This window comes from Rousettus aegyptiacus, unplaced genomic scaffold, assembly GCF_014176215.1.
Source record: "Rousettus aegyptiacus isolate mRouAeg1 unplaced genomic scaffold, mRouAeg1.p scaffold_m13_p_5, whole genome shotgun sequence".
NCBI classification, from domain to species: Eukaryota; Metazoa; Chordata; class Mammalia; order Chiroptera; family Pteropodidae; genus Rousettus; species Rousettus aegyptiacus.
In genome coordinates, this window is record NW_023416308.1 from 8,732,825 (window position 1) to 8,753,697 (window position 20,873).

General features: G+C 32.7%; 1 protein-coding gene across 2 annotated transcripts in view; it reads right to left on the reverse strand.

Annotated features, from left to right (window-relative positions):
* MED13L (mediator complex subunit 13L) overlaps positions 1-20,873 on the reverse strand; it is a 262,391-nt gene that overhangs the window by 211,378 nt on the left and 30,140 nt on the right. For both annotated transcript variants that reach the window (XM_016145817.2, XM_016145818.2), the window contains exon 2: positions 19,548-19,785. In XM_016145817.2, the coding sequence (XP_016001303.2) occupies positions 19,548-19,785 (238 nt within the window). The remainder of the gene's footprint in view (positions 1-19,547; positions 19,786-20,873) is intronic.

Here is a 20,873-nt window from a genome sequence, read left to right on the forward strand (position 1 = left end):
TATGCTCAAGGCAACTCCCTGACATGTCGCCATCAAGCAGAATGCCTCTGAGATGTTGCTATGGCAATCAGAGATGGCCAGCCAAAAAAGAAAAAAGCAACTACTACGTCAATTATAGTCTCAACATAAATCTAAACACAAATCCAATGCTGGAAGAAAAGCCATTTCATAAGTTAAGTATGAAGCCTACTGCTCCCATAATTTGCATGGCCTAATGAACTTTTACAGTTTAGACTTCATTTCTCACTCTCCCCTTCAATAAAGCAAGCCGGTTTTCTTCCCACCAATTTCCTTTCACAAAGATGGAGGGAGCCGATTCACTGACAGATAGATGGGAAGAGGGGCTGGAAGTGGACCAGGAAGAGAGGAAGGGAGGCGAGACCTTCCAGCTATAGTGAAAACAAACCAGGAGCCTTTACCTTTGAACTGCTTCCAGATAAGACACAGGCAAGTATGGAGGGGCAAATATTTGAGAGTTTTAAAAAATAACAGTAACACCAAAATTATTTGCAAGTTCTTCTGTAGTGCAACAGTTACTTTTTTTTTTTTAACATTTGGTAATTTATTCTTTCTAATTCCTGAATTTGATGCTTCTAATTTATAATCATTACCAAGTAAGAGATCCTTTTATTTTAAGGGGCTTATTTCTGGTAGAGAGGTGGTTACTAATGAGAAAAGCTAGAAATGCTTTCTGAAATCTTTGCTCATAAGCCCAGAATTTAAAGTTCATATCTAACAAACACAGCATTATATTTATCTAGTATAGATTCTCTTTATAACCTCACCTCCCCTACGGAGAAGAAACCCTGAGGTATCTTTAAAAGTACACTTAAGTCATGCAGTGAAGTGTAACATTCCTTAGTGATATAAACAACTCCAAAGGATACAAAGTTCTGAAACTACTTTTTAAAAAATCAACAGGTCAAATAACAACTACAAAATACAAAATTCTCCTGCCAATATGTTGTAGCCATGGTAACAATGAGAAAAAAAAAAGACTGAACTGTTTTTTGGACCATCTGACTCATCTAGTTATGAAATAATTCAGTTGTGAGAGTTAAGGGTCATTTAATAAAACTGGAATTATCAAGAAATCATCTTTCTTCTCTTAGACTGTCAATAAGTGGAAAAAAGGAAAAGAAAAAAAGTTTGCAACACCTATTTCAAAGATGTGAGAATGAATCAAATGTTTTCAAAATGTTAACTAAAAGCCTAATTAACACAAAATCAAACTTTCAATAGTATATTTACATTCATCAAAAATTTAGGTAAAATCTAAGTCACACTAAAATGTCTCCCTCTTTAGGCAACGACAATATCTAAAGAAAATATAATTTTCAATAACACTTTGTTTTTCTTGGTCTCCTTCAAACAGCTTAGAAATTAGTTTAAAAAAATTTTTTTAAAGGCTCAAAATCATTCATTTAACAAGCTTAAAAGTAAATAAAACAGCCCAGTCCATATTATAACTAAAAACCTTTTATCAAGCTCACTGCAATATCTACCAAGCGGCCAACAAGTGTATTTGGTTAGCTCTGCACTACACTTCATTGCTGAAAAAGAAAATCCTACATACATAATAATCTTTGCTGCCCCCAAAACACATGCTTTTCTTGGACTGATAAACTAAATTCAGGCTACCTTACCTGAAAATGTAACCCCACCAATCTGGTCTCATAACTACTATCAAATAGTGTATCCTAACTATACAAATTATCAAAATCTGCATAAAAATTTCAAAGGATATCATTATGTATGCACAAATTGAACTAATAATAGGCTAATTCCTTTTAAATGTTACAATAAAAAGATTTTGGGGGGACAGGTGGTTAAAAATATTTTATTTTTGCTTTAGTTGTGCTCAATATTCTATAATATTGATTATATGCTTAATATATATTTATATACAAGTGAAGTTGTATAAATGATAATTGATACTTTCTTTAAATGAACATTCCCTAACATTTTTCTTTCAGAAATGACAAAGGCATATTTACTCAGCAGCCTTGGAGAAATCTGTCACCACACGTTCCACATACCCTTCAAAGTCTGTCCATTCTGTAAGTGATTTAAAGCCTAGGAAGCCTTACACAATCTGATTCCTATCTACCTATCTTTCTAGCCTCAACGACTTTCCTCTATCCTGTCTCCTCTTCTACCACATATTCTATAAGACCTGAAAACTTGGAGTTACTCAGCTTCAATCCAATTCGACTTCTCCTACCTTGCTAAAAGACAAAAACCTAAAGTGCTAGGATCATATATTTCCTACTTATAGATCCACAATGCCTACCACAATATTTTAGAAAGAGTCTAATGTATAAGGGATAAAATGTAAATCTAGCCTATTTCCCTATACTTCAGGTTGATTAGTTTTTAATATCAATAAATTAAAACACACAAAAGTTCAGTATTTAAGAATCAAAAACCCAGATGTAATTAAAAATATACAAAACAGTTAGTTAGCTGTATCTTACCAAAAATGATGGAAGAGACTCCTAATATTCTCCTTATCACCAACCTCCTTGTTCCAACTAATTTAACATATTGCAGGTCAGATTAATCCTTCTAACTGCTCGAGATTCTCAAAAGATCCCATTAATGGTCTACAGAATGGTGATAATGTCAAGATCCCTCGTGGCCTGATTTTAACTACCTTTTTAAACTTATTTCTTCCTCTTCTCTTTATCACAGCCTTCTCAACAGCCAAACTTGAAATTCTAGCTATGGCCGATACTTTACTGTGCTTTTCCCCTTGTTATTCACTTTTACTAGACTCCTTTTCTTCCTCCTGCGCCTGAAACCCTCAAGTCCCAATTCGACTCTCGAAAACATCATTTAAGTGCCACTTCCTCCAAAGCCTTGCTTAATCTGGGTAAATACGGGTCATCTCTACTCTTCCAAATTCCTAGAGCACTTCATCTGTACTTCCAATATGGTCCTACTACATGACAATATGTATTTTATTACTGATAGTCATCAATCCCACTGCATCTAAACAACTTCAAGAATCAATGTTTGTCTCAGGAAAGGAGACGGATGCTTCTGGAGGAAGCTATGTAAAGTTCTCAAAGCAATTGGAAAAAGAGAAAACCATGGTAAAGGCTGCTCAAGAACATCAAGTTTGGTTTAAACATGTACTGACTGGTGATATAAACACTGGGGAGAAATTATGAAAGGTCACTTTACTGGTCAATGTAAGAAGCATGCAGCCACACTGAGATTTGAATCCATCCTCTTTTGTTCCATACTCACAAACACCCTATTCATGTAAGGGTTACAGCTGGTCTGAGAGAAATCTGGTAGTCTAAGATGATAATTGTAGCAAAGATCAGTGTGCTATTACTGTGTCTGACTTGACACTAAAAATCCTAAACAAAAGTGTATCTAATTAGAAGGGAATTCTGGTATCTGTACTATGTAAAAAGAAAAAAAAGTCATAATAATATATGCAAAGCTGATATTAAGGACAGAAAACTTTTGGCACAATCCATTGTCTTCAACTAGAATGAAGCTTTAACAGTCATCTTTGATAAAATTGATAATTTGGGAAGTATGATAGAATATTAATTGAGGACCCTCACTCAAATATGTTGACATGTCTACTCTCACCCTGTGAAGGTTATCACTGCCGAGGAAAGACAAAATGACACATGAGCATAACTAAGAGGTTGCCTGGGCACCTACCACCTGGATGGATGAAGATAACAACTTACGTGGGAAAGAAGCAAGAACCCACCAAGAAAAGATAAGTCTTTATAAGCAACTATCTTATGGTACTAAGGGCATAACATGGCAAAACTTAATCTGGGGATGCAGGAGAATACAAACAACGAAGGAAATTTTTTAAAACTTTGTATTTTGGACCTCCAAATTTAGCTGTTTTGAACTATAACTAGATCCCCTTGAGTTTCAAACACAGAAGATTAGTAAAGTCCAATCATCTTCCTCCCACCAAAAAAGAAAAAAAAAAAAGCTCGAGTCTAGCTCATCTTTCTAGCATCCTAAGGTAATGGTATCTTAAAAACAAACTCAAACTTAGTTGGCTAAACATTTTAAACTGAAGAAACAAATCCCTGATGTCACAGCAGGAACAATAACTTGGAGGAGAACAAAACATGAACAGAGCGGAAGTACTACCCTTATCAGAGCATTTATCACATTATATTGTGTATTTAACTAACTGTCCCATTAAAAGGTACACTCTGAGTGAACAAGAAATGAGTGGTCCAGTTTACGAGTGAATGCCAAATACCTAGCACAATATCTGGCCCGTGTTCAAAGCACAATAATACCTCAAGGCCGAATAAACAAAAGGACACAAGAGTAAAGAAAATCCACTTAAAACCTCACAAGCAACCTGAGACTTGTTCCAAAATAAGGTGCACTAAATTCAAAGTTTCATTAATCAAATTTCTGGAAAAAATGATTGGCTAATTATATACTTCTAGCTTCTGGAAGGCAATTGACCATGTTATTCCCAGCACACGGCACAGTGCCTAGCGCTCAGTAAATGCCTGTAGAAATGAATTCCACACTTCTGTCCTCCTCCAAATGTGAGATTCGATAACATAACTATTTAATTAGTCATTTTCTAATTAAACCTTTGCCAGATCATTTTAGGAACTACTGAAAAATGTTTATTGGGGTAACACTGGTTAATTATATAATTTTCAGGTATACATTATAATTTCACATCTATATATTCTACTGTGTGTTTACCACCCAAAGTCCAGTTTCCTTCAGCTACCACTGAATTATATTTTAACACGGAGGCATGCAGTAATCACATTTACCTCACATAATACTTTTTTTAAAAAGAGGAAACAATAAAAGATAGGATTTAAATTTTTACTAATTTTCCTTAATCTTAACTTTAACCTAGCTCTATAAGTAAAAAATAAATAAAATAAAATAAAATAAAATAAAATAAAATAAAATAAAATAAAACCTTGAAATCCATTATTTAATACATTGGACAGTTATTGCCCACTGCTTCTAAATAGAAAAGTCAGGATCAGTTTTTATTCTGTTGAGAACAGGCACTTGAAGACGAGTCTTGCAATGCCAACAATTATAATTATGTCAACTAGCCAACCAAAAACATGCTTTTTATATCCAACATGCCTTTATCCTAACTCTGGAATTCGCTGTTCAGTACTCCATGTACTTTTTGGCACTTTCCAGAAACTCAGTCTTCAGAAAGCAGTTTCATACTTAATACACCAACATTTTGTCTTATGACATTAAGACTATACTTTTGAGAAAAGGCTAATGAAGTTGTAAAATACTCTCCAATTTCAAATTTCTTCTCCAAATAACCCAAGACAAATTGTGCAATTTAATAGAGTACTTATCAGCGTTATGCAAAGCACTTAAGACTAGCAGTAAAATAGTCTAATGCTGGTTTTTCCAAAGAAATGACTACATTTAGAATTCAGTGGTAATTTATATTTTTCTCACTATTTTCAGAAATCTAAAGGCCCACAAAGGATAACTTTAAAGACTATTTCAATTATATAAAGAACACAAATGAACTGAATTTATATGTATATAATTTTAAATGACCTAAACAAATGTATACCCTAAGAATTTATATAATAGTTCTTACAAGTTAGAATAAAGTGTCAATAGCTATTTAAGGTATAAAAACCAATTCCATATATCATTTTTGTCAGTTCAAAAATATGTTAGAAGCAGACAGAATAACAATGAGATGGGCATTTAAATTTTCTTTTCCTATACATAACTGGACTTATTTTCAATTTATACAGTACTGAATTTTAAAAATATATAATCAAGGAAAATTAAATATGAAGGATTAAATTTAAATTATATGTTATTAGTGTGCATTTCTGCCACATTAAAAAGAAGTCTAGCAAACTGTTAAAGGTGAAATGTCTATTTCTACCAGTGTTCCAGTATTATAACAAACTACTTATGGAATAAACTTAAGATAGATCTGCATTACAAATATAAAAGTGAAGAAATTTATTTCAAAAGAATATAAAGATTTCATTCATTTTATGAATCTTTAAGTAGTCTAGGATTTCCTTACAAGGGGAATTATGAATGACTATAAAGACTGATTCATTTTATTTTTTATGCTCATAAAGTGACCAGAGTTAAAAAAAAAAAAAAATCCCTGGATAACCATCGAACTAAATCTTCAGAAGCATTCATCTATTGTATACATATTAAATTTTTGTGATTTTAAATTTGTATCATTTCCAAGGCAAAATTATTTTGAGTAAAATGTTAATACCAAAACTGAACTACAGTTCTTTTTCAAGAAGTGTTTGACCTTTCAATGCCTAAAGACTGAAGTCTCCTCCAAAGTTCTGCGTAAATTAACCTTAGCTGCCAAATAGCTTTTAATGTGAAATAGCAAAATCATCTGTAAAGCTACCTTTAATGGCCTAAAATTATAATATACAGATTACCTTAGCTCTGTTACTGCTATATAAACTGATAAATCTCTTCATAAAATGCATATCCAATAATCACAGAAGAATTTTATATCTCTATAAAATAATCTGAATTATTCTTCCAATGAATATATACTTTTCCCAAACTCTATTCTTCCAGAGATTTCTAAGAGAAAACTATAAAGGCATAATTTAGATAGCGAATGTCCAAGATTTCTCACCATTTAGCTATGAAATACATAGACTGAGTTTAAAAAGAGGCTCTAACCAATCAAGGGTTTTTGCTTTGATATACTAAAACTGGCAAAGGTTACAATTTATAGTCCATATACTTGAGAATTAATTAACCAAACAGGATACCTTTGGGGCACAATACTTAACCCTGAGAAAACTAAAAAGCTGGAAAAAGCTGTGTGGTTCTGCTACTTGAACAAATCATCACAACGAATATACTACTAAACTAAAAAGTCAGTGATTAGTTTGAAGTCCCTCTAGTGTTCAACTAGTTAAATTAACAGTCTCAATGTAGTAAGACTGCTACTTATTTCATAACTACTAAATTTGTCCCACATAGTAAATAAAAATGAATAAACACAAAAGGTATAGAAACGAACCAGAATCATAAAATTTTCCCTGCAAATCATTCAAGATTCAGAAAGAAAGAATAAATCCAAAACTACTTTCAACTGCAAGACTGAGCATCAAGCAGCCAGCATGATGCCCAGCACATAACGAGTGAACTATAAATAGTTGATTATTGTCTGGTTTCTAGTTTCAACATATAAGTATTTCAAACCGTCATTTAGTCTTAGTTTATTGCGACCATAAAATTAGGCACAATAAGCATAAATAAAAACCATTCTGCACATAAAAAAAAAAACAAATATGGAAAGGGAAATAGGCTTAATATGGCATGTAACATGAATCATAGAAGTAATCTTTGTTAATTAAATATCCTTGCTAATTCTGTATTATGTAGTAATCAATAAAAAGTCCAAAACACCCTGGTCAGTTGATAATTAGCATATACCATACTTTTAGTGTAATTTTTAGGGATTAAACCATAATCTCTATATATAATAATATGGGACATAATTTTATTTTTACTGTAAAATCCCTTCAGGAGTAAAGGCATAGGTATTATCAATCATCCTTGTACAAAGCCAGAACATGGTCATTTTTAAGAAACTAGTTCTTAAAACCTCAAATGCCTACATGTAATTTAATAAAATGATACTGACAATGCCAAGTCAAAAAGAATTCGAATTTTATCTACAGGTGGAAATTACTACCAAAACTGTGAATTGTAAAATATACTGATGAAGATTTAACTTCATTTTGACAGTGTAGTTCATTAAAGGAAAACTATGACCATGAAATGCATTTACACAGCATTTTACTCTATGAGCTTCTTACACTGACTTCGTACGAAATCATTTAAAAAAGCTGTAATTCCCATATTATAGAAAATGAAAGACAAGCATATTTAAATGACTTCTCCTTGATGACATATATCACAGGAAAAGGCACAGTGTGAACACTCAATTTTATTTTTAGTTTATTTACCATACTTAGAGTATCTACTTCTCCAAAGGTAAAAGATAACAAAAGGATGGTAAATGTCTTCCTGGCCTCTATTTCATTTTGGATAAGTGAGGGTGAACAGGAGGGAGTAATTCACAATCCATGGCCTATACTTCTGCTGAAAGCCAGCTGAGCTAAGGTCATCAATGGAAAGAAGAATGATAGATGTTCCTGGCCAGGAAGGTGTGAGTCACTAATAATGGAAGGACTCTTCAAGCATCCTCTGGGAGACATGGCTCCCAATGTCTCAGGAAAGTTGAGCTACTGCAGGTATGTGTGCAAGTGTGTTTGCAGGCATCTCTGGAGAGATCAACTTTGTTAACAGTCTTTGAAAAATTCCATTTTAAAATTACAGAACTTATAAAGTACTAACTTGCTATCTTAAATATTTGAAAAGTGGATGGAATCAAAAAGTTATCTTCACAACAACAGAACAAAAGATGTATACTAACACTAAAAAATGGCTATAAAGGATTTCATTGAAAACGTTTGCTTGAATCATATACTAACTCATTCCATCATGTAGCCTATAGCCGTCATATTTAAACAAGTTAGTAATTCAGGATTTCAGGGTGAGAGAGAGAAAGCTCAATGAGAACTTTCAGCCATTTGATTCTACAGTTCCCAGAGAAAGCCTCGGCCAAACAATCTTAGCTAATCATTTCTACATAGCAAATATCAACTCTAGTGTTGGGCTGGTGATTTATAATGTATGTAGGACAGCCAAGGTCATTCAATCCATGACATTATTTTATAAGTTAACAAAGTTTCTGGCATAAATATCATTAAGCTCTTACCTAATAAATAGTACGCTTATCCTGTTCTTTAGGACATTTAAAACAAAAGATTTCTGCCAATCTCAATCTACCTGCTATCTACAACAGTAATAAAAATAATTTATGGAAAATAACACAATTTTAATAAAACTTGAAATTAAACTACAGATAATAAAAAAAATAAGCAACTGCAAAAAAAGGAAGAAAATTACATCACTTTAAGAAGCGGTTAAAAGGAAATGGATGCATCAAGAAAATCTTTAAAATGTAGTTATATACTTCATTTAAAACAGTCTACTATAAGAATAGCATATTTCCCCCATGTGATCCAGAATACTGGGAGGATTTCATGGTATGCAATGGTGCTAGCCTGATAATCTTTATATAACTTTCCATTACACTCATTTAGTCACTAATTATTTCATTCAACAAATATGTGCCAGGAATTAGACTGGACCTGCAATTACAAAGATGGGCAAAGGTCAGAAAGATGTAGGTCCCATCCCTCCGTGCTGTTTACAGCTTACAGGGAACTTCCCATCTAGTCCTATTCAACAACTCTCAAAACCCCAAATTACCTACTAAATCCCAACTTCTTGGTCTAGTGTTTAAGCTCTATCATCAATCAGGCACAAAAATGCATTTTCAATCAACTTCTCATCTTTAACTCTTCTCTAGTAGATATTCCAAACTTTCATATGCTATATCCTTACACATGCAATTCTATATAAGTGAAATGTCCTTGCCCTGACATAACCATATACCCAAATTCTATCCATTCTTTAAAGTCTCTCAGTTCAAGAATCAACTCTTCCTCAAAGCTTTGTCTCCTTCCATAACGTGTGCCCCTTTTAGGACATCTGTAAAAATGCTCTATGTACATATGCTATCTCCCCTATGAGGCTGTCAGCTTCTGAAAAACAGAATATGTTTCTGATTCATTCCTCTATTCTGCAATGTAGGTTCAATAAATCTGTTGAATAAATACATGATGTTAATTATAAATATAAAAGATCGTAAAACACTGATAACACTTTATAAAGCTTAAAGATTGTTTTTAAAACATCCTTCATACATTACTTTATTGCTGTTACACAATACTATAAATTTAAATGCATGAGTAACTGAGCTGAATCCGTACTGACCCAAAGACATCACATGAAAATGTTTTTTGCTCCCCTCCCCCTAGTATCTTCTGGATCACTGCCACAATCAGACTACAACCAGACTGGGAATCAAACTGATATCTGCGCATATCTTGACTAATCACTGATAATGGGGTGTGTGTGTGTGTGTGTGATTTAACTTTTTTTTTTTTTTTTGTAAAGTGGTATGTGCTTACGGTGGATTGGTTGGGGAGCCTGGGGGTTTGCACCCTAAAATCTGTTTGAGGGCTCCAGCTGATTTCTAGTTAATGAAGCCTTTACTGTAGCAATAGGGATAACTTTCCCAGCCACATTTGCTACTCAAATCAAAAGCCCCCACTGTTATGCTCTTCATGAAATCAATAAATGACATGATATTTTTTCCATAAGAGCCACTGTCGACTAATGTTATCTCCTCCCTAAACAATTAGAGTTTTATATAATTTGTCCAAAGATGCCAAGGAAGGTATCCTTTCCCTTTCCATTGTTATCTGGTAGACTACTTTTAAAATAAATTTAAAATGTACTGCCCGAAACTGAACTAAGAGTATCTAAATATTTCTTTTAAACTGAATACATTTCAATGTGAGCAACATGCCCTCTAATAATAGCAAACATCAAAATTGCTTATCCTCAAGTAAGTCCAAGATTACCAAATAAGTCCAAAATTACCTGTGAAAAAATAAAATAATCTTAAGGAAGAGATTCCATCTTGATGAGATTTACACTTCCCTTATTCAAGCGGTCATTCCACAAATGTTTACTTATTTCCTACTCATGTCAGAAAGACTTCAAGAAAATTAGCAAAAAGTTTTACCAATCTCCGACCCCCAAGATTAGCAAAGTCATCAATAAGAGTAATTTGTAAAATGCAAGATATTTTACATATAACATTAAATAAGAAGTTTCTAATAAGAGAATCATGAACACTCTAACCTTCATTTTACCATTGTATACACACAATCTTTTTCAACACAAAGACACTTCATCTTCATGTGATTTTTATCTTACTCTTAAATTTTTTTTAATCAAGCTGGTTCTGCTGCATGATTAACTACAAGATGCAGGGTATTATTCTACCACAATACCCTGGCAACCAGCTCATATTCAGTTACACTATCACAGCACAAAAAGAAAAAAAGAACTAATTGTATGATCATGTGGATATTGTAGAAGCCCTTTAGTTCAATCCTAGATGGGCCTCAAGAGGATAATGCTTATTCTGTTGAACTCACTGCCAAATCACAATATGAAAGAGCCAGGATCAAAATAAGATCCAATTATACAAAGAGTGCATTTTATCAATGTCGGGTTTATGAGAAATAGGTATGGGGCCCAGTACTTGTGGAAAATTGTTCAAAAATATTTACATAGATGGAGCTTTAAAGAAAATTATCGAACACTTACTATAGCTATAATGATATTTGACGAGAATCTCTTCAGGTAACATCAGGACAACAGCTCAGTCATGAAATACTTAAAGCAACAGAATCCAATTTCATAATTTTTTATTGCTTAACACAAATTTATCAAGTGTTCAGATCTTCTGGGAGAGGGGAAAAGCTTATTTATGTGTTTTTACCATTAAAATATTTTTTAAAAAGAATAAAAACTCTTAGCTCCTAGTGATGCTCATGGCCGAGTTTATCTACATCAAGTTGCATTACCATAAAAACAAAATGGAAACCATCTGAAAATGCTTTTCCAAATAATTATTCATGAACGTTAAGCACAGACATCTATTTATTAGTTGAGGCACTATACTTTCGATAGATAGGTCCAAAACCAGTGTGACTTAACTATAGATGGCAGCCTCGGCCACCACCTCCTGCTTCACCCAACAGGTACCCTTAGTTATCCAAATTGTCACTACATAGTCTGATTTTTCAAGGTCTGGGACAATGATAATAGATCTATAAAATGAAAAAAGAGGGGAGAAAAATACCTCTATGACAAAAGATACCTAATTCTAGCTTTTCAGTTACCTCAATAAGATACTTTATAAAAGCAAATGCTAATTTTATATCATCTAGATATTCAATTGGATTGTATTTATGTCAAGTTTTTATGACTCCAAAACTATTTTTAGTTATTTGATTTACTTCTCTGTTATCGATTTTGTATGTACTGAAAATATTTGATTTAATATAAATAGAAGTGTAATAGTTACGTAGATTTTATTTTTAAAAGTTTGGAAAAGTTGATTTACTCATTTTATATGGCACGATCACAACATTTCATGTTACACAGAGCTTCACAGCCAAAAATGGTTTCAATTTTAAAAGGTACAAAATACGGATTGGGGTTTCACTACGACTAGAGACATGACAAGTTACAAACTTTTTCTAAGCTTCGGTTTCCCTTTGGGTATGCTAATTTCAACAGTATAACTAGGAAAGGACACTCACTGACTGAGTCCTCTCAGTGAAAACCTACCAAGAACATTCCAATCTTCTTCCTTCCCCAAAAAATAGTTTTACTTTAGGGACTTTTTATTCCACCTCCAATATAAAATACTCTAAACGGTAAGACTGATCTGATGTCATCTGAACATGTCAGCAATAAATTTGCTTGTAAATTTTGTAGCAAGAGGTGCTTTTCTCTGTATATGTAATTTTGTATCTCTGCCATTCAACTTTAATGTTCAAAGATATATTTTCTTGAATTAATTAGGTCCTTCAAGTCTACTAATACCTAAACCTTTTATCCAATTTACCACATTCAGATTCTTACATCAGTGAAATAAAGAAACTGTTTTACGGGGCAAAAAAATCTTTATACCACCTTCAGGTACAAGAATCTCTTCTAAATCTTAAAGTTATCTATTAAAAAACAAGATTTTGAGATAACATAGGCACAAATAAAGGGAGACTATCCTTAAAATTGCCAAATTAAATATTTATATTTCCAACGAAATGTGTTCATCACTAAAATTATTTATATGTCAGGGGGAAAAAATTATACAATGCCAAATAACAGTTTACCTAGTTTTAGGTTAATTTTCGACTCTACTTGCTACAGTGGTAATTTTAATACCTCATTAATGGGGGTTTACTTAGGTTTCCTTTATACAAGTAGGTGACTTTATATATATTTTGGGGGGGGAAAGGGGGATGAGGCAACCCTTGATTGACCTCACAGATTGCGAGGACCATGTCAGCTTACAATCCTTTATTTTTTATTTTTATTTTTTACTCCTACAGCACCTGGTCTTCCTAGGTGGGCTCCCATCCAAGTACTAACCAGGCCCAGCCCTGCTTTGCTTTCGAGATCAGACGGGATCGGGCTTGTTAAGCGTGGCAGTGACTTTATATTAATGTAAAAATATTAGACCATAATGCCTATACTTACCAAAACATAAATCTCCCCACCCTTTGAAATCAACTGATCAGATATAACTTTCCCTAAAGCGACAATCTTTAAATTATAATTTTTACCAACTATTTAATTTTCATTTCATTAGAACACAAGTCCTTTACATGCTATTTCACCACAATCTCAATATAAATGTCTCATTTTTCATATAAAAAACTAATTACATGGTTCAGTAAATTGCCTGTGGTAACACATAGATTTTATTTACATTCAAAAGTTAGACTTTAGCTTGTTCTCTCAATTTCAAGCGCATTTAGCTTAATAATTCTATCTAATCCATTGGGTCTTTTTCTAGTCTTCATATGAGAGAATTCTGAAGCCATTATGATCTTACTATAATTTTACAATATAAATTTATTGCTTAGCAAAGTTTTAATAAGCATTTTGTTTTCTCTTTACAAGATGCAATTTATAATTTTCTATTAAATCTAGCATTTCAGTAAGTATGCACTACGATCATTTGGATAATCGTCATACAATGAAAACTATGACTGTTTTACAGCTGAAGCAAACTAATTCTTTCAAACTGAACACAGGAAACAGAAATAGCAGAGTTATTTTAAAAATCAAAAATTTTATGTCAAGATCTGAATAATTTAGAAACTATTTAGAACTAGCTATTTACCATTTACCACTGGGCATGCGTTTTCCCTAAATGTACTTGTTTCTCATGAAATACAAATGTATTTTTATTCTATTATTATCTACAAAGTAACAGATATAAAAGCTAAAGTAAAATTTACTTTTCAAATGCATTGTATTACTTTCAAAATTATTAATGCTATATAATAACACCTCCATGTAAGTGTTGATACATAAAATACTACAAATCTAGAACGATATAATTCACTTGTCTTTAAAATCACCAAAATTTTATACTAGAATAAACAAATTCAAACAATTAAAAAACTTCTGACTTATAGAGATTAATTTCAATGAATCATAAATTGACCACCAATAATGAAAAAACAGATATAAAAATAAGGTGGAAAGTCAGGGACCAGGTTTTCTCTTTAGAAGAAATTTTGAAACTAACATTTTACCTAGAGGTAATTTCATTCCTGCCGATTGTATATATAAAAAGGTCGTTACTTTTACAGAAAGCAAACTTTTCAATTGAGAATAAACTCAGTTATAATGTTGATTAAAATTATTTCATTTCATTTATTCAAAAATACAAGAAATCACCAAAATCAATGGAAAATTTACAAACTGAAATAAGATAAACAGTAATATATCTCTATATACTTATTATCTATGATTTTAGAAAATTCAATGTCAACATTTCCCTTTTTAGTATGCTAAGCAACAAGGGTTTATTACTTTTCAGAGTTTAACTTTACCATTATAATTTGCCTTTGCTAGATCTTGAATGTTTTTCTCCTTTCTCCTCTCCTCTGCACCGCCCCCCCACCCAACTTTCCTATGACTTAAGAACACAGTCTTCATTTGACCTTTTCACTGCTTTTACAAAAGCAGGTGGTTCAAAACGTTTTCTACTCTTTTTAAATCGGCTTAAAGTTAGCATTTTCCTCAGGACAGAGTAACAAGTTGTTGGAGAAATGGACATTCACACAGTCTCAAAGCTTAACCCCAATTTACTTAATAATTACAGAAAAGTAAAAGGGTATCTACACACTGGTGCAATCTGGCAGATACTATCTTAACCAAGCAATCAAACTTGGTACAATCTATATTGGGACAGTCTGACATGATGTGCCGCTGATGTGATGTCACAGCAAGTACACAGAGCCTAGACAATATTTTGGCCAAAAATGTCTAACCTAAATCTGATCATGAGAAGCTAAAAGCAGGGTCGGGCCTGGTTAGTACTTGGATATGAGACCACCGAGGAAGACCAGGTGCTAGAGGCATAAAAATAAATAAATAAATAAATAAATGCTAAACAACCAAACAAATAAATGAAAAGAAATAAATAAATCTAATTATTAGGAAATAATTAGACAAATTCAGAATATGGAACATTTGACAGTACAACCTAACAGTTCCTTTCAAATAACATCAACATCATTGAAGGACATGCAAAAAAGACAACTTGTGGAATGCTCTAAATTAGAGGAGACCTAGGAGACAAGACATCTAAATGCAATGTGCTATCCTTAACTGGATCCTAGACTGGGGCAGGGGAGGCTATAAAAGGCATCATTGGACACCTGAGGAAATCTGGACATAGACTGAATATTAGATAACTTTCAGTCTCCCTGACTACTTCAGTCATACCCTAAGCTCTAGACAAACCTGCTCTCCTCACCTCAGACCTCACCAACTCTGGGTTTCCAGATCAGCTCCCTACCTTTTGTTGCCCAAGGCTGAATCTGATGGTTCCGCGGGATTCCATAACTCAATGATTTACAGCTTACTCCACTGCATCACAATTATGGATTCATTTAGCTACCCCAATAAAAGACTATGAGCTCCTTAAAGATAAGGACTCATTTTACATACCTAGGACTGATCACAGCCCTTGCCTAACAAAGGCTAAATAAACAAACGAGAAAGAAATCAAAAGGTTATCAACCCTTGGCACTAAGGCTCACAGTGTTCTTATTATAAGTTTACAAACACTTACGCATTAGTTCTGGAACTAAATATCATCCCATTTTTAAAGAGATCAATCTACTATATTTCTCATATACTTAGTGTTTTCTGCATTATACGCATTTGTATGCTTGTGTCATACCATTTTTAGACCATAAACTTAACAAGGGTAGAGATTATATCAAACCCCTATAAATGGACCCACTGGTACAGATTCTCATGGATGACACAAGGAAGTACATGTATATATATTTAGTGTTCAACCAGGCCATGTTTCAACACTACCACAGAGAGAAGGCAATAAAATTACAAATCTACCTTACCAGGATTCAAGAGAGTCAAATCTTAAAGTTCCGACTTCTTCATAAGGCAGCTTAAGATTTATAATGAAACTTTGTTCATAGCCTAAGTCTAGACGAATTTCATATGAGCGGGGGTATCTCAAACTCAAAAAATATGATTGCTTCAACCTAAAAGTATACTTTAAATATTAATATCTGACAAACATTATCAAGCACTGAATGATATCCAGAATAGACCAATTATTTTTAAAAATAACAAAATGTTTTAATGTTGACGTCTCAGTTAATTATTGTCACTGTAGTAGCAGCAGCAATAGTTAACAATTATAAACTGCTCTCTGTACTATTCTAAGTACTTTAACTTTTGTTTTATCCTTACAACTCAATTTACTAAGGTACCACTAAATTAAATAACTTAACCAAGAACACACAGCTAGCAAATAACCAAGCAAGAATTCAAACCCAAGCCCATTCTATGAACCACTATACCACACAATATAAACACCAAATTCTCATACAAGAGCCCAAAGTGTTCTCATACAAGAGCCCAAAGTGTTTATCCGAGTGACAGGGCCAGGCGATAATTGTGTTTTTGTCTTCTCTCAGACTATTTTATAAATGTTTAAACAATTAAGCAAAAAGTCTAATATTACAAAACCAACTCAAGTGTATCCTACAGGATTATTCTCTATAGGGATAACTTAAATCTAAGATGATTGCTTGGGTATTATATTTGATCATCAGGTGTCTTAGTAGCAAGCTATTCTGGATATATTGTAAAGACAAAGTGAAATACCTAATAACAACTTACAGGCATTTTAAGAAACACTAAGTAAAATGTCTCTATAAAAGGAATGTTACAAATAATGGTCCCATCATGCTTAACAGCATTCTGCTAAAACTTATTTCACCCAAAATGAAATGACTCTTACATATATTACTAGAGAATGAAATAGATTCTAAAATATCCTCCATTTGCATGACTACCAATTAAGATACTTCCTTTGTGCCCTTCATTTTTTTTATAGTTGCTCTACCTGTCAAATTCTCCCTCACCTGAAACAAAGTTGTCTTGATGCCCCTCATTGTTCTAATTAAGTTTCAAATATTTTCTAATATTAAGTTGAACTATATAAAATTAACCTTTGTAGCCACTTTCATCTACAAAAATGGACACTTCACATGTTTTGATCTAATAACTTTCATAAATTCAACATATTAAAAAGAGTAGGTATACTTAACGGGGTTATGATTGTTCCATCACTGTAATACTTTCCTGGTGGCACACAAAGGAATGAACAGTTTACACAATTTTTGGACTCAGTAGGAAAGAAAATAAAAATAAAGTAATTATTCTCATGAGAAAACATTCACAATATACTGTTAAGGAAATGGACTGAGTTACTAAACAGTATGATACCAATTTCATTTATACATAAAAACACCAAATATTAAAAACTGTTTTAGACTTCAGGATTTTTGTTTCTTTGTTCTCTTCATCTGGCAGTTCTGTTTTCCTACTTTTCCAATTAAAATGCAGTACTTCTGTAATTTACAAGAACAACTTAAAAAGTTAATCTTTGTTTAATTCTTTACCACAAAAATACTTAATACATTAATGAATCTACATATGCAATATAAAGCGACTATGAAACATTTAAATAGGCTACATCTTTTTGTTAACGCATTAATGATGTCCATGAGAAATAATAAGTTATTTTCAAGAACCCTGATCATGTGCTTTGTTGGTATAGTTAAATATACTTTCCTCTATACCTCAACTAAATGAGCCAAATTAACAGTTGGGTTTAGTATCATTATCATTATAAAATATTGATTTGTGCTAACAAATAAAGTACAGACCAAAAAGTTAAACAACAAAGGATCAATGTGGAGTAGAGAAATGAAGAGATTAAGAGGCAAAAACAATTATTAAAATTAAAGAACTAAAACAAAAATACTATATTCCTCTACTACATGTGTAAAAATTTTTAAAACAACAAAAATATATATTTCGAAACTTAAGTGAACAAATATAAATGTTATAAGTATCTTCTAGGAGGTATCTTATTTTTTAAATTCTGATAAATGGAATCCAGATGTTTAATTTTACTTGAGTTCACTGCTAACTACATCAAATAAGCTTTGAGATATGATACATAAGTTTTGAGATTTTGCTGATTATCCAGCTAAGTAAGCATTCTTATCCAGAATGGGTTCTTAAATGTATATATCAAATACTCTGAAAATTAGAGTTGAATAGACAAATGGACCATAAGGTAAACAGCTCAATTAGTCCACTGTGGTTTACTGCCCTCTGGCTGTTGTGGCAGGAGATATCACAGATAAAAAGTGGCTGCACAGAAAAGCTAGGAAGGTGTAAAGCACAAGTTGGCAGGAAATCCTTCAGGCTTTAGAACAGACCCTCAAATATATGTTAAGGTTCCTTAAAAATATATAAAACGTATCAACGAAACATTCCAAACACTATCTAAAATTATTCAACTACGAATTAAAATTTAGAGTAGTTTGGACATAATAAAAGTTGGCTCTAAGAGACTAAGTCAAAATAAGTTAATGCTCTACTCTAACTAAAGATCAGAATTAGTCTTGATTCAGAAAAATTCCTTAGCATACTAGATGGAAATGTTTAGGTAAAGAGGTAAAAACTTTCACCAGAAATTCAAAGAATATCTATAAAATTTTCTCTGGTTACAAATCTGCAGGAGAACTTAGAATAATGAAACTCCTGCATTAATTCAAAGTTTCCAGGTATCAGATAAAATCTGAAGTCAAAAATTAAGCAACATTGGAACAAATATTTCCTGGAATCAACTAATTGCATAAAAAGCAGGAACAAAACAAAGGGAAATTTGCTACACTAAAATTAGGCAAATCCTTTGCATTACTCTTTCCCTTTGCAAATGTCATCTCATAATTTTGTCCAATAAATCCTACACTAAGTTTCCATTATCACTTTACAATTTTTCACCAGAGTTCTGCTGGCAATGAACAGCCACAGTCCAAGAAAAAACAATTCTGTTCATTTCACTGACTTGCTAATCACAATTCACTATCATTTTAATACAGTGGCTCTTAGCCTCATTTCCAACTCAACACAACCAGGAGACACAATACTTTCCTCTAATAATAATGGCCACAAGGTTCTGATTTCCAGCATGACTGGGAAAGGACAAGAGCCTTTGAAAAAAATGGGAGTGGGAAGAAGAGGGTGAGAATGATGATGTTCCTGTGAGAGACGCGCCCATTAAATGCTTGGATTTTTCTTCTTTGCAAGTCTTGATAACATCTTTGGAATTTACCACTGTTCAAAAAATATATGATGCACATAATTTTTAAGAACAAACAAAATCTTACCCTGCAGTTCGTGATGTATCACACCCACTAGGTTGGGTTCGTCTCCCCACCAGAATATCCATAACTCTTTGCAATCTGGTTTGACATCACGGCGCCATACACACAGCAAGTTGGCTTGCAGACATCGGATGAAACTTAACAGGATTGGGTCATCTTGGGCTGGGGCTGAAATTATGGGTCCACAGTCCCCGTGCCCTCCAAAATTGTACCTACGCCATTTGATTCCAGTGAGTTCAGCCTGGAACAAGACAAAAAAAAAAAAAAAAAAATTACAATAGTTTTGATTTTTCCTTTTAGTTAAGAACACTAAGAAAAGACTTCAGCACTGATAAGCAAATTTGATAAATATTTACACTACACTTCTCATCATAACATTTCTCCCACTGAAGAATGCATGTTAATCCTCCATTTTTACAGGGTAAAAAAATTCATTTCTTCATATCAAGATTTCTACTGAGCTCTGTATATTAAATATCAAAGTACAACAAACGGATGACCATTATTTCCTGTCAAATCATTTTTTACCTAAATATTTACTATAAAGTCTCTGTATAAAACTGTTTTCTATATTATTATTCCTTAGTTGATTCATAAATTACATTTAGAAATCAGGTAAGAAATGAAAAAATAAGTATAGAATTGAAATAATTTCTTTCTAAGAATTTCCTCAATTTCTTTCCATCCAGAAGCTACAATTCAAATCCTTTTTAATCAAGGAAACAGCATGCAATACTACAGTGCTTCATTATGAACAAATAAGCTGCTAATAAAACTGATGCAGTTATCAACAATTTATTCATGTTTTTTGACATGTAGCACACAGAAAAGCTGTTTCTATAACAATTCCCTAATGTAGTCTGGCCTTTTGTTTTTTAAACATATTTTAAAACATGAGAACTGGTTGGCAACCAAACCTATATCTTTGTTCTTTGACAGAAATTTGTATTTTAAAATTTCTTAAATCTCAGGTTTAAGGAACTAAACTTCAAAGATGTTTCAAAACAAATGAAAGTTGAATTCTTTACTCCAGAAGCTATAAACTACAACTATGTATTCCAAACTGATAGTAAAACAGATTAGTAATTAATTCTGTGCCAAACAGCCCATGTCTCCTTGCGTTGGATCCTTACTCCTCTCCGCACTCTCCACTAGCTACCACCACCGACAGTAATTTTTGTGGACAAGTTATTTTTCAGAAAACAACTACCACAGGACAGAACAATAAACATTTCCTCTACTAACATAACTGAAACAAATTTGAAGCACTAAAACAATCAATCACTGTAATGAACACATTTTAGGAAAAAATATCAATTTGTTTTGTTC